The 17,203-nt window shown below is 46.4% G+C and overlaps 2 protein-coding genes across 2 annotated transcripts; both read right to left on the bottom strand.

Moving 5' to 3' along the window:
* Positions 1-1,550: 1,550 nt before the first annotated feature.
* LOC127335738 (uncharacterized) lies at positions 1,551-6,695 on the bottom strand. The gene is made up of 6 exons (XM_051362464.2): positions 6,435-6,695; positions 3,927-4,612; positions 3,235-3,427; positions 2,902-2,966; positions 2,590-2,800; positions 1,551-2,087 (listed from the first exon to the last, which is right to left on the bottom strand). Exons 1-6 carry the CDS (start codon positions 6,585-6,587, stop codon positions 1,740-1,742), a joined length of 1,656 nt encoding a protein of 551 aa, XP_051218424.1. The 5' UTR covers positions 6,588-6,695; the 3' UTR covers positions 1,551-1,739.
* Positions 6,696-11,430: 4,735 nt separating this feature from the next.
* On the bottom strand, positions 11,431-16,922 carry LOC127335737 (uncharacterized). Its single transcript, XM_051362463.2, has 6 exons — positions 16,523-16,922; positions 15,570-16,102; positions 15,275-15,467; positions 15,131-15,195; positions 14,829-15,039; positions 11,431-14,743 (listed from the first exon to the last, which is right to left on the bottom strand). Exons 1-6 carry the CDS (start codon positions 16,664-16,666, stop codon positions 14,399-14,401), a joined length of 1,491 nt encoding a protein of 496 aa, XP_051218423.1. The 5' UTR covers positions 16,667-16,922; the 3' UTR covers positions 11,431-14,398.
* Positions 16,923-17,203: the final 281 nt, after the last annotated feature.

Here is a 17,203-nt window from a genome sequence, read left to right as displayed (position 1 = left end):
CTAGAAGCTGCAATTAAAACCGGCATGTACAGAATTACAAGAAGGCCTCTTGACTTCTACTGCCCTAAAAAATCTAGAAATTAAAGATAAGGCCTTCCGCTTTACAAAAACAACCCTAGCACACACATAAACTAAGCAATCCAGTGCCTGGGAATCTTCTCCGCTGCTCGCCGGCGACCTCCGAGCAGAAGCCGCGCAGAGGTCCAAGAGAGGGATGCTCGTTTTTCTCTTTTTGCCGACGATGAGCCAAAAACGCCGGCCTTCTTCACACCTCCGAGGACAAACCACTTGGAGATGAGTCGATGGCGAGCTCCAGCGCTTGACCCAGAAAAAGGGCCTCCAGATGGAGGTTGAACTCCTGGAAAGTGGCTGCCCTTCAGTCGTAAGATGCAGGGGCAAGGCAAGGACGCCAGCTTCGGTCCCCTGCTGATGAACTCTCTAGAGAGAAGTAGCAGCCACATATCTCCACCATGAACCTGCAACTCCAGAGAAGAAAACAGCAGGCCACCTCCTCCCCTCGCCACCAAGGTCGGCCAGAGGAGGCCACCGCACGCTAGATCTCCAGTACAGGACATGGCCCAGCACCACAACCTTATTGAGAGGAGCAGCGTCCATCTCTTCCACCTCCATCTTCAACCATAGAAGCCAGGATAGAAGAAGAAAGAACCCTAAAAAAGCCCAGATCCGGCCGCCAAGATCTGGGAATCTGCTCCTAGCTACCGGCATATAGCCATACTCCACATGGGAACATCTAGAGAATCTACTATGTACAAGGAGGAGCCGGCCTCCTCTCCCCCATTGCCTCCGGCCGGTGAGGCCGCCGGAGGGAAGGGGAAGAGGAGCCGGGGGTGGCAGAACGACTCTCAAGGAGCTGGGTTAGAGAGAGAGGGGGAGGAAAGAAAGAACGACCGAGACGACATTTTGGTTTTCCAAATAAAGTACATGAAGTAATGGTTTCAACTAAACACCCTTTTATACTCCGTGTGAGTGTAGCGCGATGATGCACACTGAAGATTGAACTCAATCAAGGATATATACTTGCTCTGTTCACTAATGTAATGTCTGTTAGGGCATCAACAATGGTTGATAAGACTGTCTTATCTTAACCCCGCCATGTAATCTAGATATAACAATATGGTGTGTCTATGTCTAAGTTGACTGAGATTTACTTAAGTCTCAGTCACCTCAGAAAAGTGCAATTGCAGTTAAAAAAAGTGCAACTCAAGTACAGTACTTTTTTGCAAGTGACTTAGACTTAAGAAAATCTCAGTTGACTGAGACATAGCAAAAACGATAACAATAAAACATGATGTACAATGGGCTATTTTTAATCTTATCTCTAGTAATGAGATATCCCTAAATATATGGTGAGAGGGATTATGCTAAGAGATCATCTCTTAGCTAAGAGAAGACAAACCTCTTTTTTCTATTTCTCTCTCCTCCACATCATCAATTATCCTAGGTGGCAATGCTAAGATATAACCATTGTACATGCACTTAGACATTTTGAAGTGGACTAAATAGGAACTAGAATGACTGAACCTGCACACTAAAATAAATCTAGATACATGCATTTACTTGAAAGGCTAAAATATCTTACATTAGTGAACGGAGGGAGTATTAGTTAACACCAGATTAACAACAATGTAGATTGTAGAAGATCTATCCTAAATAGCCAGCCAAATCTGTAATGTCCGCCTGTATACGGGGAAAAAGAAGAGGAGGGGGCTCAAAGCATGTTAAGCTGCCGAAGCTCTCCGCTCCCACATTTCAACCTGCCTAATTGTATTTTCTTTCCTCTGTTTTAGCACTTTGAGCTCCAGTGGGCTGAAGGGAGGAGGAAAATCACATGGACCTGAATCATGGGCAGACTTCACCATGGATTCAGTAAGAAACTTCTTCTCAATGTCTTCAGCTTGGCAGATCAAGGATTCAGGACAGACCTCAACAGCTTCGGGTGGCTTAGTTGGCCTGAACCTTAGAAGCTTTGCATATTCCGTTAAAAGGTGAAGCATGTAATCATACACAAGATCCATATTAACCTCTTCTTGAATGAAATTGCTTGCTTCTTTTCCTATGCGCTGTGCCTACAACAATTTTAGAAGTATGAGAAGAGTATTTTCTTGAAAAACAATGCAGTAGATGTTTCAAGAAGAATGTGACTTGTAGACTAAAGAACATCATGGTTAAAATTATCAATAACAGTTGGCTCTTAAGGAATTCAAATACTCTATAATAAGCTCCAAATGGTTACTAATAAGGAAAATTCAAGTGAAATGTATCATTAAACACTAGACATGTTTTCAGCTTGATCAATTTAAACCGAACAACACAACAGAGAGATTTGCAAGAAAATTTCCTGCTACCACTACCAGTGCAGTCCTAAAATATCAGCAAGTCAATACTTGCTCCCATTTAAAGTTCTGATTGTGGTTTACGGTTTACAACACAGCTAATATTGGACCTGTTTATTTTTAACAGGAGGTAAGAAAAAAAATCCATGAGCAGGAATTTTTCATTTCCATCAATTTTGTTTAGCAGTAAGTAACTTATTGCATTCATATGTAAATGCTGATAGACTGAAAGTACCGATTGCTTGTGAGAGTTGCCCCATTCAACAGCATATTTTATGGATGCACATTTATTGTCATCCCGAACTGGCCAATAATGCTGAATCGGCATAAGTGACCTTGAAAAGAAATCATAGTATTTTGGTGTGACCAATAGTGTCATTGAATCACATGCTAGAATATATTTCTGACTGATCGACCATGCTGATCCTTCTATATAGATCTTGTACCTGTTGAATGTTGACCAAGTATGAGAAACTTAGAACCACAAATAAAATCATATAAGTCCTTGCTCTCTATCACCAAAATTTAACATGAATACAAAGTAAACCTGTGTGTGCACTGATTGCCCAAATTTGAGTTTCTATACCCAGCTTTGCTCTCTTTGAACCAGTCCTACAACAGAAACAATAATGTTAACCACAAAACCTGTTAACATTTGCCTTTACTGAAGACAGCACCCATCATGGGCTATATGCTTCCTCTCAATGCAGAGGCCAGGAGATTAATAAAGTCTTCCTTCAAAATAACAAAAAAGAATTTGATGGCTTTGAGTATACCAAATTAAATCACGTAAGTCTGTGGATGGGGAGAAATGAGCCGCGCGCTGTACTTTTTTAAGGTTCACTAATTACATCGGTGACACCATTAGCATACAAATTACCTGAGTGTAAATCCTTGCGTTCCAATCCTGCGCACTGGAGATATTACACTTAACAAGTTCCTGTCGTGACACCGCAACTGCTGCATTCCCTTTCCAGTAAGCATAAGGTTCTCTATCGGACCATGTTACCCTACTATTGCTATTTTTCAAATCTTTCTGCAGGGCATCCCATGGTTTTATGTTTATCTCGGGCCTGCCAACAAGAAGAATTATTAGAGTGATCGAGCTTTATGTGCACAACTGAGCATGAAGGCCCCAAAACTTTGTTTTTTTTTTTTTTTGGAATTTCTCGGACATTTGAATATGCTATTAGCAATGCTAAAAAGTGTTCGCTAATAGTATTTCACAACTGTGTGGATATATGAATGGAAAATGCTTATCACAGTAGTAATGATGCGTTTACAAAATTATGACCCATGATTAAAAAACATCATAGGAAAACACATACATAATCAACTTTACTATCATCAAGGTTCTGTTACTCAGTTCTGCGGCAATGTTTTTATTTTCAGACCCAAATGTTACATATATATATACTGTACTTTTCTGTCATCAAAATTCTGTTATTCAATTCTCTATTAATCTTATCTTTATAATTATTTATCCAGAGGAAGCACACCTAATTCAGGCATCAGGTTAAAAGTATTTCATATATAGTATGCAGCGAGAAGAATGGGAGCAAGCATAATTACCAGCCCCAAAATGACCAATCGGGGAAGACGATATCCAGGGTCCTGTCGTCCCCGCAGTACCGGAACAGGGGCGGCATGAAGGGAGCGTGCTTCCCGCGGTAGAGGTGCGTGCGGACGACGGGCCAGTCGACGCAGTCGAACATGAGGTCGAGGTCCGGGACGCGGCCGGGGTAGCGGCGGAGCAGCTGGAGGATGCCCCAGATGGTGAAGAGGTCGCGCGTCTGGAACGCCGGGCGGAAGCGCTGCACGTAGGCGCGGCCGCGCAGCACGACGAGGCGGAAGCTGGCGGTCACGCCGGCGCGCGCGAGCATGGCGCGGGTGACGCCCCTCGCCGCGCGCCATGGGCGGAGGTCCTCGTGGATGAAGCGGAAGTAGGATGGGCACGAGGAGTTGGAGGATGAGGGGGCGGCGGTGGTGTTGGTGGCCGGTGGGGCGTCGGGGTAGGAGCGGCGGCAGGAGGACGAGGAGGAGAGGGCCAGGGCTAGGGTTTGGGAGGATTCGGGCGCTGTGGCGGCGCGGGAGATGTTGGGGCGGAGGGAAGGGGTCGGGCAAGAGATGGAGTAGGCGGCAGGTGGTGGTCGTGGTGCTCTGGAGGGCGACCGCGGTGATGGCTTGAGGGGCTGTGTTTGGTGGTGGAGAGCGGCGGCGGCGGGAATGGCCGCGGCGGCGGGGAGGCTTGCCTGCAACTGCAAAGACAAACGAAACGATAGTTTCAAATGTTTGTTCGGAAGTCAAAGTCAAACTAATAAATCATTAAATCGCACAAGGCAAAATATAATGAATCAAGATAACAATATTTCTAAGTTTAACCAGCCATATAGAATAAAATATTAGAAATGCGCATATGCTCATGTCACCGGAAAAATATTTTAAAATATCAAAAAATCCCGAATAAAAATTTGGCCCCTCTATATCGACGTTTTATGTGCATATGCCAAGTTTCGTGAAAAACTGACATTTCTTTTGTGTCATGTGTAGAAAATACAAGGAAATAACTCGTGGAGAGCTTATTTTTTGCACTAGATTTTGTCTTTTTACGCATGACACAAAAAGTAACAATATTTCGTGAAACAATTTTGGGGTCACATAGATCATCAAGATGTATGTGGGACATTTTTTAGCAGAATTGTTTAACATTTTATAATACATTTTAAAAACCAGAAGCATATGCTTTCGGGTGCAAAAACACCATGTCCAAAAAATATCAACAATTATATTATTAAATAAATACATTAAAAAATATTCCTCACAAAAGGTAGAGACAGACGACGAGCGCAACTAGACCTCGACGGCAATCGACGGCAAACACAAACCCTAGCGTAGGGTTTGGGTTTAATTAAATTAGTAATTAAACCTTGAAGTTAGAATATGGTCCTCCTCGTCCTATCCTCGCTCCGGTGGTATGTCTAGCGCCGAAGGAGACGCATGGAGTTGTGTGTCCGGCGAATCTGGTCGGTTTTCGTATCCGTTGGTGTAGTCTCATATCAGTCTCTTCTAATCTACATTTGTCATCATTACCAATGATTGTTAGGTTCTTTGAGCCTTAGCATGACGATTATCCGTGCGTGTACTACAACAAATTCTACTACGACAAGATTTGCCAGCCGAGGATGTAGGGGTAAGAACAGCGACAAGCCTTCCGCTCGCTCTATTGTCTATAGTTGTCGTTGCTAGGTGGGCCAGTCATCTATTTGTAATTTTTCTTAGTTTCAAAACTGTTTATACTACCATTGATGATTATTAATAGGTGGACGGAAATCTAGAAAACAACACTTGCAGACAAAGGGATGACAATTCGTTAGGGTCCGTGTGACAACCAAACGAAACTGGACACATTTTATATTCGGTCTCCAACCACACTGCACTCTCTCGTGAGCCCTACTCCTTTTCTTCTTGCCTTTTCCTTCCTTCTCTCTACCTTTGTAGGTGAAGTCGTGAACGTTCACGATCAACCCTCCGGGTTAGCATCTGTACACTATAGTGTAGTGCCCATAGTGCGTGCATGAGCACCGTGACGTGAAGGGCACAACCGCACAACACAAAGCAAGAACGGGGAAAACTTAATACGCCTTACCAACCGGCTTTCGGCGCCGTGGTCCAAGCCGGCGGCTAACGGACTGAAGCTGCGTTTCGAAACTCACGATGTCAGCATTCATGGCTAACTGGCTATCGCTGCAGTAGTGACTGTAATTCTTACGACAGCACTCCAGCGTAGTCGACAATCGACGGCGCGGCTCGTTCCTCAAGTCAACAGAAGCAACGGATCGGTCGTTTCGTGTCAATCATGCAGCAACAAAAGTTAGTTTAGGCATCTCTTTCTGTAGGGATAAGAACTCGATTCTCTGACCCGCCAAAAGAAGAACTCGATTCTTCGAGAACACGGAAATTCTAGCTGCTGGTTTTTGCATCAAGAAGCTAGCTGATGCTACTGGTCTCAGATGGGGATGGAGAATATGGCAAGCCGAGCACAAAATTAACTAAATTAAGAAGCTTCAAGTAGCAACTCACAGTGGTGGCGGTGGTGATCCAGCGAGCAGATGCGAAGACTACTCCGACGGCAACGACGGAGAAGAAGAGGAAGGCCGCGCTCGTTCTCGACAACGCCGCGGCGAGCTTCCTGGATCGCTGGCCGTCCCCAGCTGGTGTCACCGCCATCGCCATAGCATCCGGCCTGCGCCAGTAGTCAGTGAGCTTTATAGGTTCAGGTATGCGCAGCACTGTTTAATTGCTACTCGAAGCAGTCGAAGGGAAGACTATCAGGAGCTCATATTTCTAACAGTAAGCAGGAGCTCTTCTATACCCATGACGTGTTCCCAGCGCCAGCGGCACAAGGGCAGACAGTGACCCAAAAATTAGCCTGGACAGGCAAGCGCACCAGGCGCCACGTTGAATGGACGTTAACGGCTTTCCACGACGAGCAGATGGAAATGAGCTATAGCATGGTTGAGACTTGAGACACTTCGAAGCTCTTCAAATATGAAAGTAATTATAAATATAAAACATGGCATGACACACGACATGACAAGACAATCTGCAAGACTTCTGAAAAAATAAGATTTTTTTTTTGTTTCGCACAAAACGAAAATACTATGAGTATAAGAGTTCGTGTACATAAGTAGATTTTCGTATGTTACTAAAAATTATTACATCTACTTCACAATTATATTAGCTTCCATTTATCATTCAAATATATGGAAAGATGCAACCAAATAAGCATGCCTTGATAGACATCACTGAAGTTTAGTAAATTTTATTGGATGTACTCTGTACTGTTCCTGTTAATTGTTTTTCTCATAATAACACTACGGGAGAGCACAGATGTGCCGACGGCCAAATATCGGGGCCGTCGGCACAGAAGCCTCCGGACCGCGGCGATAAGGATGGCCGTCGGCGTTAAAATGGCCGTCGGTACAAGCCGGTTGTGCCGACGGTCACCGTCGGCACAGTTCTGGCCGTCGACATAGGACCAGTCTGGCCGTCGGCACAACATTTTTTTTTTACTACAGACCTGTGCCGACGGTTATACCGTCGGCATAACTTTTTTCTATTTTTGCACGACAGTCTTCAAAAAAGCATAACTAAATCATTCTAATTGAGAAAAATAAGTATAATATATCAAATTTTGCAGAAAAACAATATCTATTATAGAAAAATATAAAAATGTAATATTTCAAATACCTAAACAAATCTTTTTAGAAATGAGCTATAATGTTCGAGTTTTCATGACTTTCACACACGTCAAAAATGAAAAAATTGTCGCTCGTGGGTCGGATTAGAAATCCGCGTCCGGGTCTTGCTTCCCATCCTAGGGTCCACACACGTGCCAAATATGATCTCGTTTTGGCAAACTATGCCATGCCGAGGCTGTTTCCCACCTCATTTCCCCTGAAATCCATAGAACTCCGAACGTGATAGCCCTTTTCGTGAAGAGTTTTTCAAAATAATTGCCGTATCCCAGTTTTAACAAACAGAATAGTTACTATGAAATATAAAATGACGTCAGGCGGCTCCGTGGGATTTTTTGACTTCGTTCAAATTGCCTTCTGGCCAAAACAGGACCCCCGAGACATGCGGTATCGCCGTACCGGGCGTGCGGGTGCACCCATTCGCGAACAAACTAAACGGACAAAAATTAGCACATATAGTGATGCGTCGTTGAACTAAAAACAATTTTTTCGGAATTTCTGGAGCGACGGATAGTTCACCTCTAGTTCAAATCTGGTCAGTTTCCAGCGGATTCAGCGGGACACCGCCGGAAGCCGCATGGGTTCCCAAAAAGCTAACGCGTGCACATTTCATGTGATAGGTGGTGCGTAGGTGGTCTACTATCATCGCACGGAGGTTTCACGTCATACTAAAATGCGCCTCATGTAGCTGCTTCACAAATAAAAACCGTTTGGGCGCGCTAAAAATGAAAAGATGGCCGTCTGTGGGTTGGATTAGAAATCCGCGTCCGGGGTCTTGCTTCCCATCCTAGGGTCCACACACGTGTCAAATATGATCTCGTTTCAGCAAACTATGCCATGCAGAGGCCGTTTCCCACCTCATTTCCCTTGAAATCCATAGAACTCCGGACGTGATAGCCCTTTTCGTGAAGGGTTTTTCAAAATAATTGCCGTATCCCAGTTTTAACAAACGGAATAGTTACTATGACATATAAAATGACGTCACGCGGCTCCGTGGGATTTTTTGACTTCGTTCAAATTGTCATCTGGCCAAAACAGGACCCCCGAGACATGCGGTATCGCCGTACCGTGCGTGGGGGTGCACCCATTCGCGAACAAAATAAACGGACAAAAATTAGCACATATAGTGATGCGTCGTTGAACTAAAAACAATTTTTTCGGAATTTCTGGAAAGCGGATAATTCACCCCTAGTTCAAATCCGGCCAGTTTCCAGCGGATTAGGCGGGACACCGCCGGAAGCCGCATGGGTTCCGAAAAAACTAACGCGTGCACAGTTCATGTGATAGGTGGTGCGTAGGTGGTCTACTATCATCGCACGGAGGTTTCACGTTATACTAAAATGCGCCCCATGTAGCTGCTTCACAAATAAAAACCGTTTGGGCACGCTAAAAATGAAAATATGGCTGTCCGTGGGTCGGATTAGAAATCCGCGTCCGGAGTCTTGCTTCCCATCCTAGGGTCCACACACGTGCCAAATATGACCTTGTTTCGGCAAACTATGCCATGCCGAGGCCGTTTCCCACCTCATTTTCGATAAAGTCAGTCAAATTTAAACTAGAGGTACTTGATCTAATGCTCATGATTTTTGGGTAAGTTAACTTTGTAGGTTCAAAAGATGATATGGATGTCATATTTGTATTCCTCTCATTTTTTTGATCAATTTAGACATATTATTTGCCGAATTCGCATTTACTAATATTGATTATTCCATATTAAATAAAAAGACAAAAAAATCATTTAATTGTTTTTTCAAATTCTATATTATTATTATTTATATATATTCATTGTTGTTTACTTAAGTAATTGTTTAGAATTCAAAAATATAGAGGTGTGACATCACAGTCAAAGAGTTAATACGATAGATATGGTAATATTAACATCAAGGTGTCATTTCTTTCATGCAAGCTCATCCGAAGAGAACCAAGAAGTTAAGCGTGCCGGGGCGGGAGTAGTGTGAGGATGGGTGACCAATTGGGAAGTTTGACCACAAGTACAATTTGAGCTAAGATTAAGTGTACTAAGTGTGATTGTGAAAGGTTAACTAGTAAAAAAGTAGAAGAAGAAAAGTGACAAAAATATATTTATTTTTTTTTAAAAAAAATTTGAATTTTTTTTCGAAAATAAATTTGAAAATTTTGAAATACTATGCCGATGGTAAAACCGTCGGCACAACAATCTGTACCGACGGCCAGTCTGTGCCGATGGTGATTGGGCAGACCCCGACCAGAACTGTGCCGACGATGCTACGCCGACGGTCACCGTCGGCACAGCCTGTGCCGACGGCCTTCTGGGCTGTGCCGACGGCTGGCGGCCGTCGGCATACTTCATCTCTCCCGTAGTGTAAAAAATCCCAAGACATTGTGTTGCATGGTATGTGGCCTACCATGTAAAACCATATTTTCTCTTATTTTTAAGAACTTTCTTTAGCCAGTTCATCTCATCCCTCAATGTCTATCCTTTCAACACTATTTTTAATTTTTTTTAATACATACATAATTTATCATACATGACTCCCATCGTAAGTCCCCTTTTTTTTTGTCTTCCTCGACCAGCCTCATCACTAGTCGTACCACATTTATGTAATTAAATTAGTTAATATCCATTGTAACATTATTTTGGAATTCTACTAAAAGACACCAAAGGTGACCTATCAACTCATTTAATCATTTTCTATTCTGATTTCGTGTTTTCAGATAGTCTTGTCTCGTTTGTATTTTTAATTTTCAATAGGAAATTAGAGACCAAAGGAATAACATGTTGGCATAACTGTTCATTTATTTTGGAAAATAGATAAAAATTAAGATAACCATTTGAGGCTCATATATAAACCTTATCACAGCACTACTTTTCTATTGCATTACTTGGTTACTGCAATATCATGCATCTAGATGCTTCACACAAACACTCATCGTAGCTTGTCTTCTTTTATGAAGTCCATATTTTTTGCCGACTCTTATTTTTTTAAAGTAAAATTACAGTTGATTTCCATATATTTTAAATGATGTGTTTTTTCGTGGAAGTCTTTTTGGCTCCCGAGTTCCGGTGATCCCTTTATTATAAAACTTTAAAAAGATATTTAAGTTTGAAATAAATCTTAAAATAAATGTGGATGTAGTCGATGATATATCCTTCAAGCATGTAAAACTAAATGATGTAGATGAGAAATGATTTGTATTATGGGCTACAAAAAATCAAAATACATACTTTTTAGAGATTTGAAAATGTGCTGCACAGATCCACGCTCTAATTATTTTTTTACCCAAAATACAAATTATTTAAAATTAGTATTCTGTACGTTTGTGAAATACATCATTGTCTACATCAGATTTTTTTTGAAACACAAAAGTATGATATTTGATTTTTATTAAATAACAGGTACACCGGTGGTGAGTTGCCAAAAGTCTACACTTAGTTATTTTTAGTCTTTATTCTTGCCACATGTCCCCTCCCTTTTGTCACAATTCATATTCCACATACAATGAAAACATTGTCAACTAATAAATAACATGACTAATTATGTGAAAATGGTCTCATATGTTCCGGGTTATAATTAAACATGCTGCATGTGGTGTCTCTTGCTTCATGGTTGCATGCAACATTTGCATTAATGAGCATCATTCTATGAGATAGAAATCTAATCAACTTATCTGATTAGTGTTAGTGACCTTTTTTTCTTTTTCGAAACGGCCTTACCACGTGCATTTTTGATAGTGGCCTTAGCACATGCGCATCAATCTACTGATTCTTCTTGCGTTTTGCAATGTATCTTATTCACTCATTGTTCTATGCGGTGCAATATTTTGAGCAAAAGACACCAGAGAAGTAAACTTTGGATGATTGTTCGACAGTTAAGTAGTGCAAGTGAGATCAAAAGAAATCTCACGCTGCAACTTATAATTAGACATCGTGAGGCTGAAACGCACTCGCACTCTCCAACCCTACATATATATCGATCCAGAATCAATTGTCCCCTCGCGCCATCTTCCACCGTTTTTCCTCTTTTCCCGTGTCAACCCGACGTGGCATCGCATTCGCATCGTAAGAGCATCCCCACTCGTTGGCGCTCCCCACGCCCAAATCCGGCGAAATTTTCGTCCGGATTGGAGGAAGATTTGGCGTGGGGAGGAGTAGTTTCCCAGTCGTGTGCTCTCCAAGCGGCGTTTCTCGGGGAAAAAGAGGATGGCTCGAGGAATCCGGACGAAAGAGGAGACACGTGGGCGTGGGCGGTTGGTTTAGCTTCATCCGGAGTCCCCGGGAGACCGTCGGGAAACCGAGGATGGCATGGGGAGTCCGGACGAAAATAGGCTCAAATCCGGACCAAAACGAGGAACCGGGGGCTTGAGAGCATCCCCACTCGTTGGCGCTCCCCCACGCCCAAATCCGGCGAAATTTTCGTCCGGATTGGAGGAAGATTTGGCGTGGGGAGCGCCGAAGTTCCAGCCGTCCCCCCGGCAGGAACCCCCAACCTCGACCATTTGACATATTTCAAACAAATTTAACATAAAATTTAACAAGTTCGGCGACCAAAAGTACGAAAATTGCTGAAACAAATTCGGCGATAATCAGTACAATGTTTAACAAGTGCTGAAACAAATGAAGCACACAATTTCACAATTTTTCAAACAAATTAAGACAAACTAGTTGGCGTCGGCGTTGGCGTTGCCTCGGAGCCTCCATATGTGCTCCACCAGATCATCTTGCAGTAGCTGATGCATTGTAGAGTCTCGAATCTCCTGGCGCATAGCAATGAAGGCGGCCCATGATGGAGGCACCTGGTGATTAGGCTGTGCAAGAGGACCCTCTCTCTCATATGTTGCTTCTTGCTCAGCCAGAGGAACCGGATGCTTTCGCTCATCTTCAATAATCATATTGTGTAGGCACACACAACAGTTCATCACCTCCCACATCTGATCTTTGGACCAAGTCATAGCGGGGAACCGGACGACAGCAAATCTCTGCTGGAGGACACCAAATGCACGCTCGACGTCTTTTCGGCAAGCTTCTTGTTTCTTGACAAACTCGCAAAGTTTGGGGGTGCTAGGGTTGGAGATAGTCTTCACAAATGTTGCCCACTTTGGATAGATACCGTCTGCAAGGTAGTATCCTTTGTTGTAGTGCCGACCATTGATCACATAGTCCACCGGGGGAGCATGACCCTCAACAAGCTTGGAAAAGACCGGGGAGCAGTTTAGGACGTTGATGTCATTGTTGGATCCAGGCATACCAAAGAAAGAGTGCCAAATCCAGAGATCATGGGTAGCCACTGCTTCAAGTATCACAGTGCAGCCTTTTTTGTGACCCTTGTACATTCTCTGCCACGCAAACGGACAGTTCTTCCATTGCCAATGCATGCAGTCAATGCTTCCAAGCATCCCTGGAAAACCCCTAGCTTCATTTGTTGCAAGGATCCTCTGAGTGTCTTCGACAGTGGGTGATCTCAAGAAATAGTCCCCGAACACTGCTATGACGGCCCTGCAGAACCGGTAGAAACAATCAAGAGCGGTGGACTCCGCCATCCGAAGATAGTCATCTGCAGTATCACCGGGAGCTCCATACGCCAGCATCCTCATAGCCACTGTGCACTTCTGCAGTGACGAAAATCCAACCAAACCAGTGCAATCCGCCTTACATCTGAAGTAGGGATCAAAGTGGCGGATGACATACACAATTTGCAGAAATAGCTTTCTGCTCATCCTGAAACGACGCCGGAAAACACTCTCACCGTGCAATGGATTGTCGGCGAAGTAGTCGGCGTACAACATGCAGTAGCCCTCCATTCGCTGTCTCGGCTTGCACTTCCGGCGACCTCGTGCCGACCCACCACGTCGACCAGTTGCCAGTCCGGCGTACATGCTTGCCAAGCAACCGAGAATCATCATGTGCTCGTCGTCTTGGGCGGCTGCTGCCATCTCTTCTTGCATAAGCTCGACGAACATCTGCTCCTCCTCTTCGTCCGAGTCCATGGCCGGCGAGGCAAATGGACGAATACCTGACGGGCGTGGTCGAGGCAACCCGAGCCGCGAGCGACGAGGAGCAAGCAGGCTGGAAAACAGACCGGCGGAAGAGCAGCCAGATAGGCCGTCGTCCAAAGACGGCGGAATATAGGCAGGTGGGGAAGGAGGGGCGGCGGAATATAGGCAGGTGGGGAAGGAGGGGCGGCGGAATCTGGGCAACAAGCCGGCGGGGTGGTGCCGGCGGCGAGAGAGATACGAGGGGTGGGGGAGATTTTGAGCGACATGGCGGTGGGGTTCGTGCGTCGAGTCACCGACAGATCGGGCCCTTTCCCGCTTTTCACTCGTCCGGAGTCCCCGAGCGCTCCCCGGGGGGCCGGGGGTGGCGTGGGCTCGCCGGATGGATGAAGGGCCAAATCCGGACGAAAACGAGGAACCGGGGGCGCGACTGGGCCGAATTTCGCCGTCCGGATGGGAAAAACGTCGCTCGGGGGCCTCGTCGGGGGCACGAGTGGAGATGCTCTGACTGGGCCGTTTTTCGCCGTCCGGATGAAAAAAAGTGGCCGTGGGGGGCTCTGTGGGAAGATGAGTGGAGATGCTCTAAGTCTGCCGTTGCCACATGGGAAGAGAAGCAGAGTGTTTTCAGCACTAGCACAATCCGTTGCTAGCACGTTCACGGTGAACGGTGAAGCCTGCTGCTGTAGCAGATCGCTGGTGCATTGTGCACTCTGCATTTCCCTGTTACGGTCCTCATCGTGTTTCCCTGCCATCATCACTCCGATGTCAGAAAGTTCGATCCAGTGCGCATGCCAAAACCCGTCCTTTCTCCTTTCTTCAGTTCGTCACCGCCTCCTCCCACGTCTCCACCTGCCTCACCGCGTCGGCTTTCCTCCTCCTCAGCGTCTCCAGCTCGTCGGCACTGAAGGGCGATGGCAGCTCGCAAGGGGCTGCACTGCCCGGCACGTTCACCATCGTATCCACCATGAATTCCCTCTCCAGTCCTCGCCTTCCATGAGTCATGGACTCCACGGTGACCTCGACGGCCCCGTCGGGTACCGATGGCTTGTATCGCAGTAGTTTAGCGTATTCGCTTAGAAGATGAAACATGTAGTCATAGACATGGTCCATCGTCAGCTCCTCCTGCATGAACTTGCTCGCGTTTCCTCCTATTTCCTGCGCCTGCAGAAGCACCGATCGACGAAACACTTCAGAATTTCTGGTGGTGCGACGGTGGTACAGTTCAGAAGAGTTTGCGACTGTGTACCTTGTCCGGGTGAGAGTTGCCCCAGTCGACGGCGAACTCGATGGACCGGCACTGGCCGCGGTCGCGGACGGGCCAGTAGTGCAGCAGCGGCAGGAGGCCCCTGGAGAAGAAGTCGTGGAACCTCGGCCGCACCACCAGCGCCACGGAGTCGCACGCCAGAATGTACTTCTCGCTCACCGACCACCCGCGTCCTTCCGCGTAGATCTTGTACCTTCCCGTTGCAAGAATGTCCCTGACTGTCAGCTACTACACGTCGCATGAATGTGAATATGAGTGTGATGAACGGAGTTTAATTACCTTACCTGTGTGTGCATTGCTTGGCCAAGTCCGATTCCCTGAACCCGTCTCGTACCTGCTCCCTCCAGTCCTGGAAAAAATGCAGTAAGCGTTCATAAGCCAGGCTACTGGTACTGAACTACGGTATCGATGTGGCGTTGTGGACGTGCCTGCGCATAGATCCGCGCCTTCCAGTCGCGCTCGCGGGACACATTGCATTTGAGGAGCTCCCAGCGCACCGTGCCCACCGTCGGGTTACCCTTCCAGAACGCGTACGGCGCTCTGCGCGTCCAGTGCAGAGCGGCATTCCCTTCACCGATCTCCCGACTCAGTGCGTCCCATGGCTTTATGTTAAGCTCCGGCCTTCGTAGATTAAAACAGAACCGATCAGCAATTATCACTCGGTAGCTCGACGCACCATGAATCTTATGATACGTGCGGATTTGATAGAATGTGTGTATTTACCAGCCCCAGAAGGACCAGTCAGGGAAGGCGATGTCCAGCGTGGGCTCGCTGCCGCAGTACCGGAACAGCGGCGGCGGCGCGTGGTCGCCGGCGTTCACGACCGGCAGGTCCTGGCAGTCGAACATGAGGTCGAGGTCGGGGACGCGGCCGACGTGGCGGCGGAGCAGCTGCAGGATGCCCCACTGCGTGAACACGGCGCGCGTCTGGAAGCACCGGCCGTAGCGCGCCACGTAGAGGCGCCCGGCGATCACCGTGACCCGGAACTTGGGCCCGTATCGGTGGGCGCCGTCCAACGTCTCGCGCGTGATCCCCGTAGCTCGCCATGGCCGTAGGTCCTCGTGGATCCACCGGAAGTAGGCCGGGCAGGCCGGAGCTGGTGGCTGTCTCCGAGGAAGAGGCGCCAAACCGGCAGGTTCGGACGCTGTCCGGTTTGCGCCTAGACTGGTGAAGCGTGCCGAACTCGGCGCCGGCTCCGGACTCCTTGCAGCGTTCTGATCGACGGCTCTAGTGGCGCTAGGAATGATTGGAACAACCTGTAGTTTGCATAATGCTTTTTTAGTAAGTTCGTCATATGCTCGAAACAACGGATGCAATCTATAGCTTTCTAAGAAGGCATACATTTCGAATCGGAGGTAGTAAATGACTTGTTAAACACGATTTTTTTTTTTTTGTAAAGTTTTCTGAAGATCAGTGGATGGTTCGGTTGCAAGGCAGAAATGTCGGCAATCGTGATACTGTTCTAAATCCAGATGCATTGGTCGGCCAGTACCAAGTACAGTCGTAACTTGCAGGTGATCCTGAGTTCCTGACCTACCAAGAATCTACCCAGCTGACGGATGAACAAACTCAACTACTGCTAGTGCTTTGCAATATCACATGATGCATCTGGAATTATGTCACGGCATGTCATGAAACAAGACAGAGATGCTGCAAAGGCACTTCATGAACTTTACTCTGGTGCTGGCAGATATCCAGTAGGCGGAGACGAGAGCGCCGGCGACAATCGCGGCGACGAAGACGAACACGCCGCGGTTCACAGCCAGGAAGGGAGCCGCCAGGCTCCGAGTCAGCCGATCAGCCTTTGCCGCGGTCTGCATCTCTCAACCTGATACCGTGGCTTCTTCCCTCCTCGGACAAGCCGACGCTAGTACAGGCGATGAGCTCGTCATCTCTTCCTCCTTTCACTGGTTTTTCTTTTAATATCTTAGACTCACGCCTGTGTTTTTCCTATCCGGCCTCTACTAATGCTAGCTAGCTTGGTTATGGAGTAGTATTCAAGATCCATATGATGAACTTGCCCAGATCATCTGATATAGACTGGCTACCCATTCTGCTCCTATCATCCAGTTCTCTGTATCAGATACAACTTTCTCGACCAAAGTGGTCAACCACCGACGGGTTTGTTTTCACATTTATTGGCGTGCTAAAATGCTAGTGCACTAGGGACGGGGCTTGCCTGTAGCGCAGGCGTGCGACCATCGGTGCTACCCGGCGTCAAAAATCTATCGAGCGGCTATTATTCCCACCCCCTCGTGCTGGCTTTTCTCCAAAAAAAAAAAATCAACCGGAAATACAGAACCGTGCGTACCAATTCCTTCCCTTTCCCCTTCTGTATCCATCCCCTTTGAAGTGAG

This window comes from Lolium perenne, chromosome 2 (assembly GCF_019359855.2).
Source record: "Lolium perenne isolate Kyuss_39 chromosome 2, Kyuss_2.0, whole genome shotgun sequence".
Taxonomy (NCBI): domain Eukaryota; kingdom Viridiplantae; phylum Streptophyta; class Magnoliopsida; order Poales; family Poaceae; genus Lolium; species Lolium perenne.
This window is presented reverse-complemented; position numbering and strand designations above follow the sequence as displayed.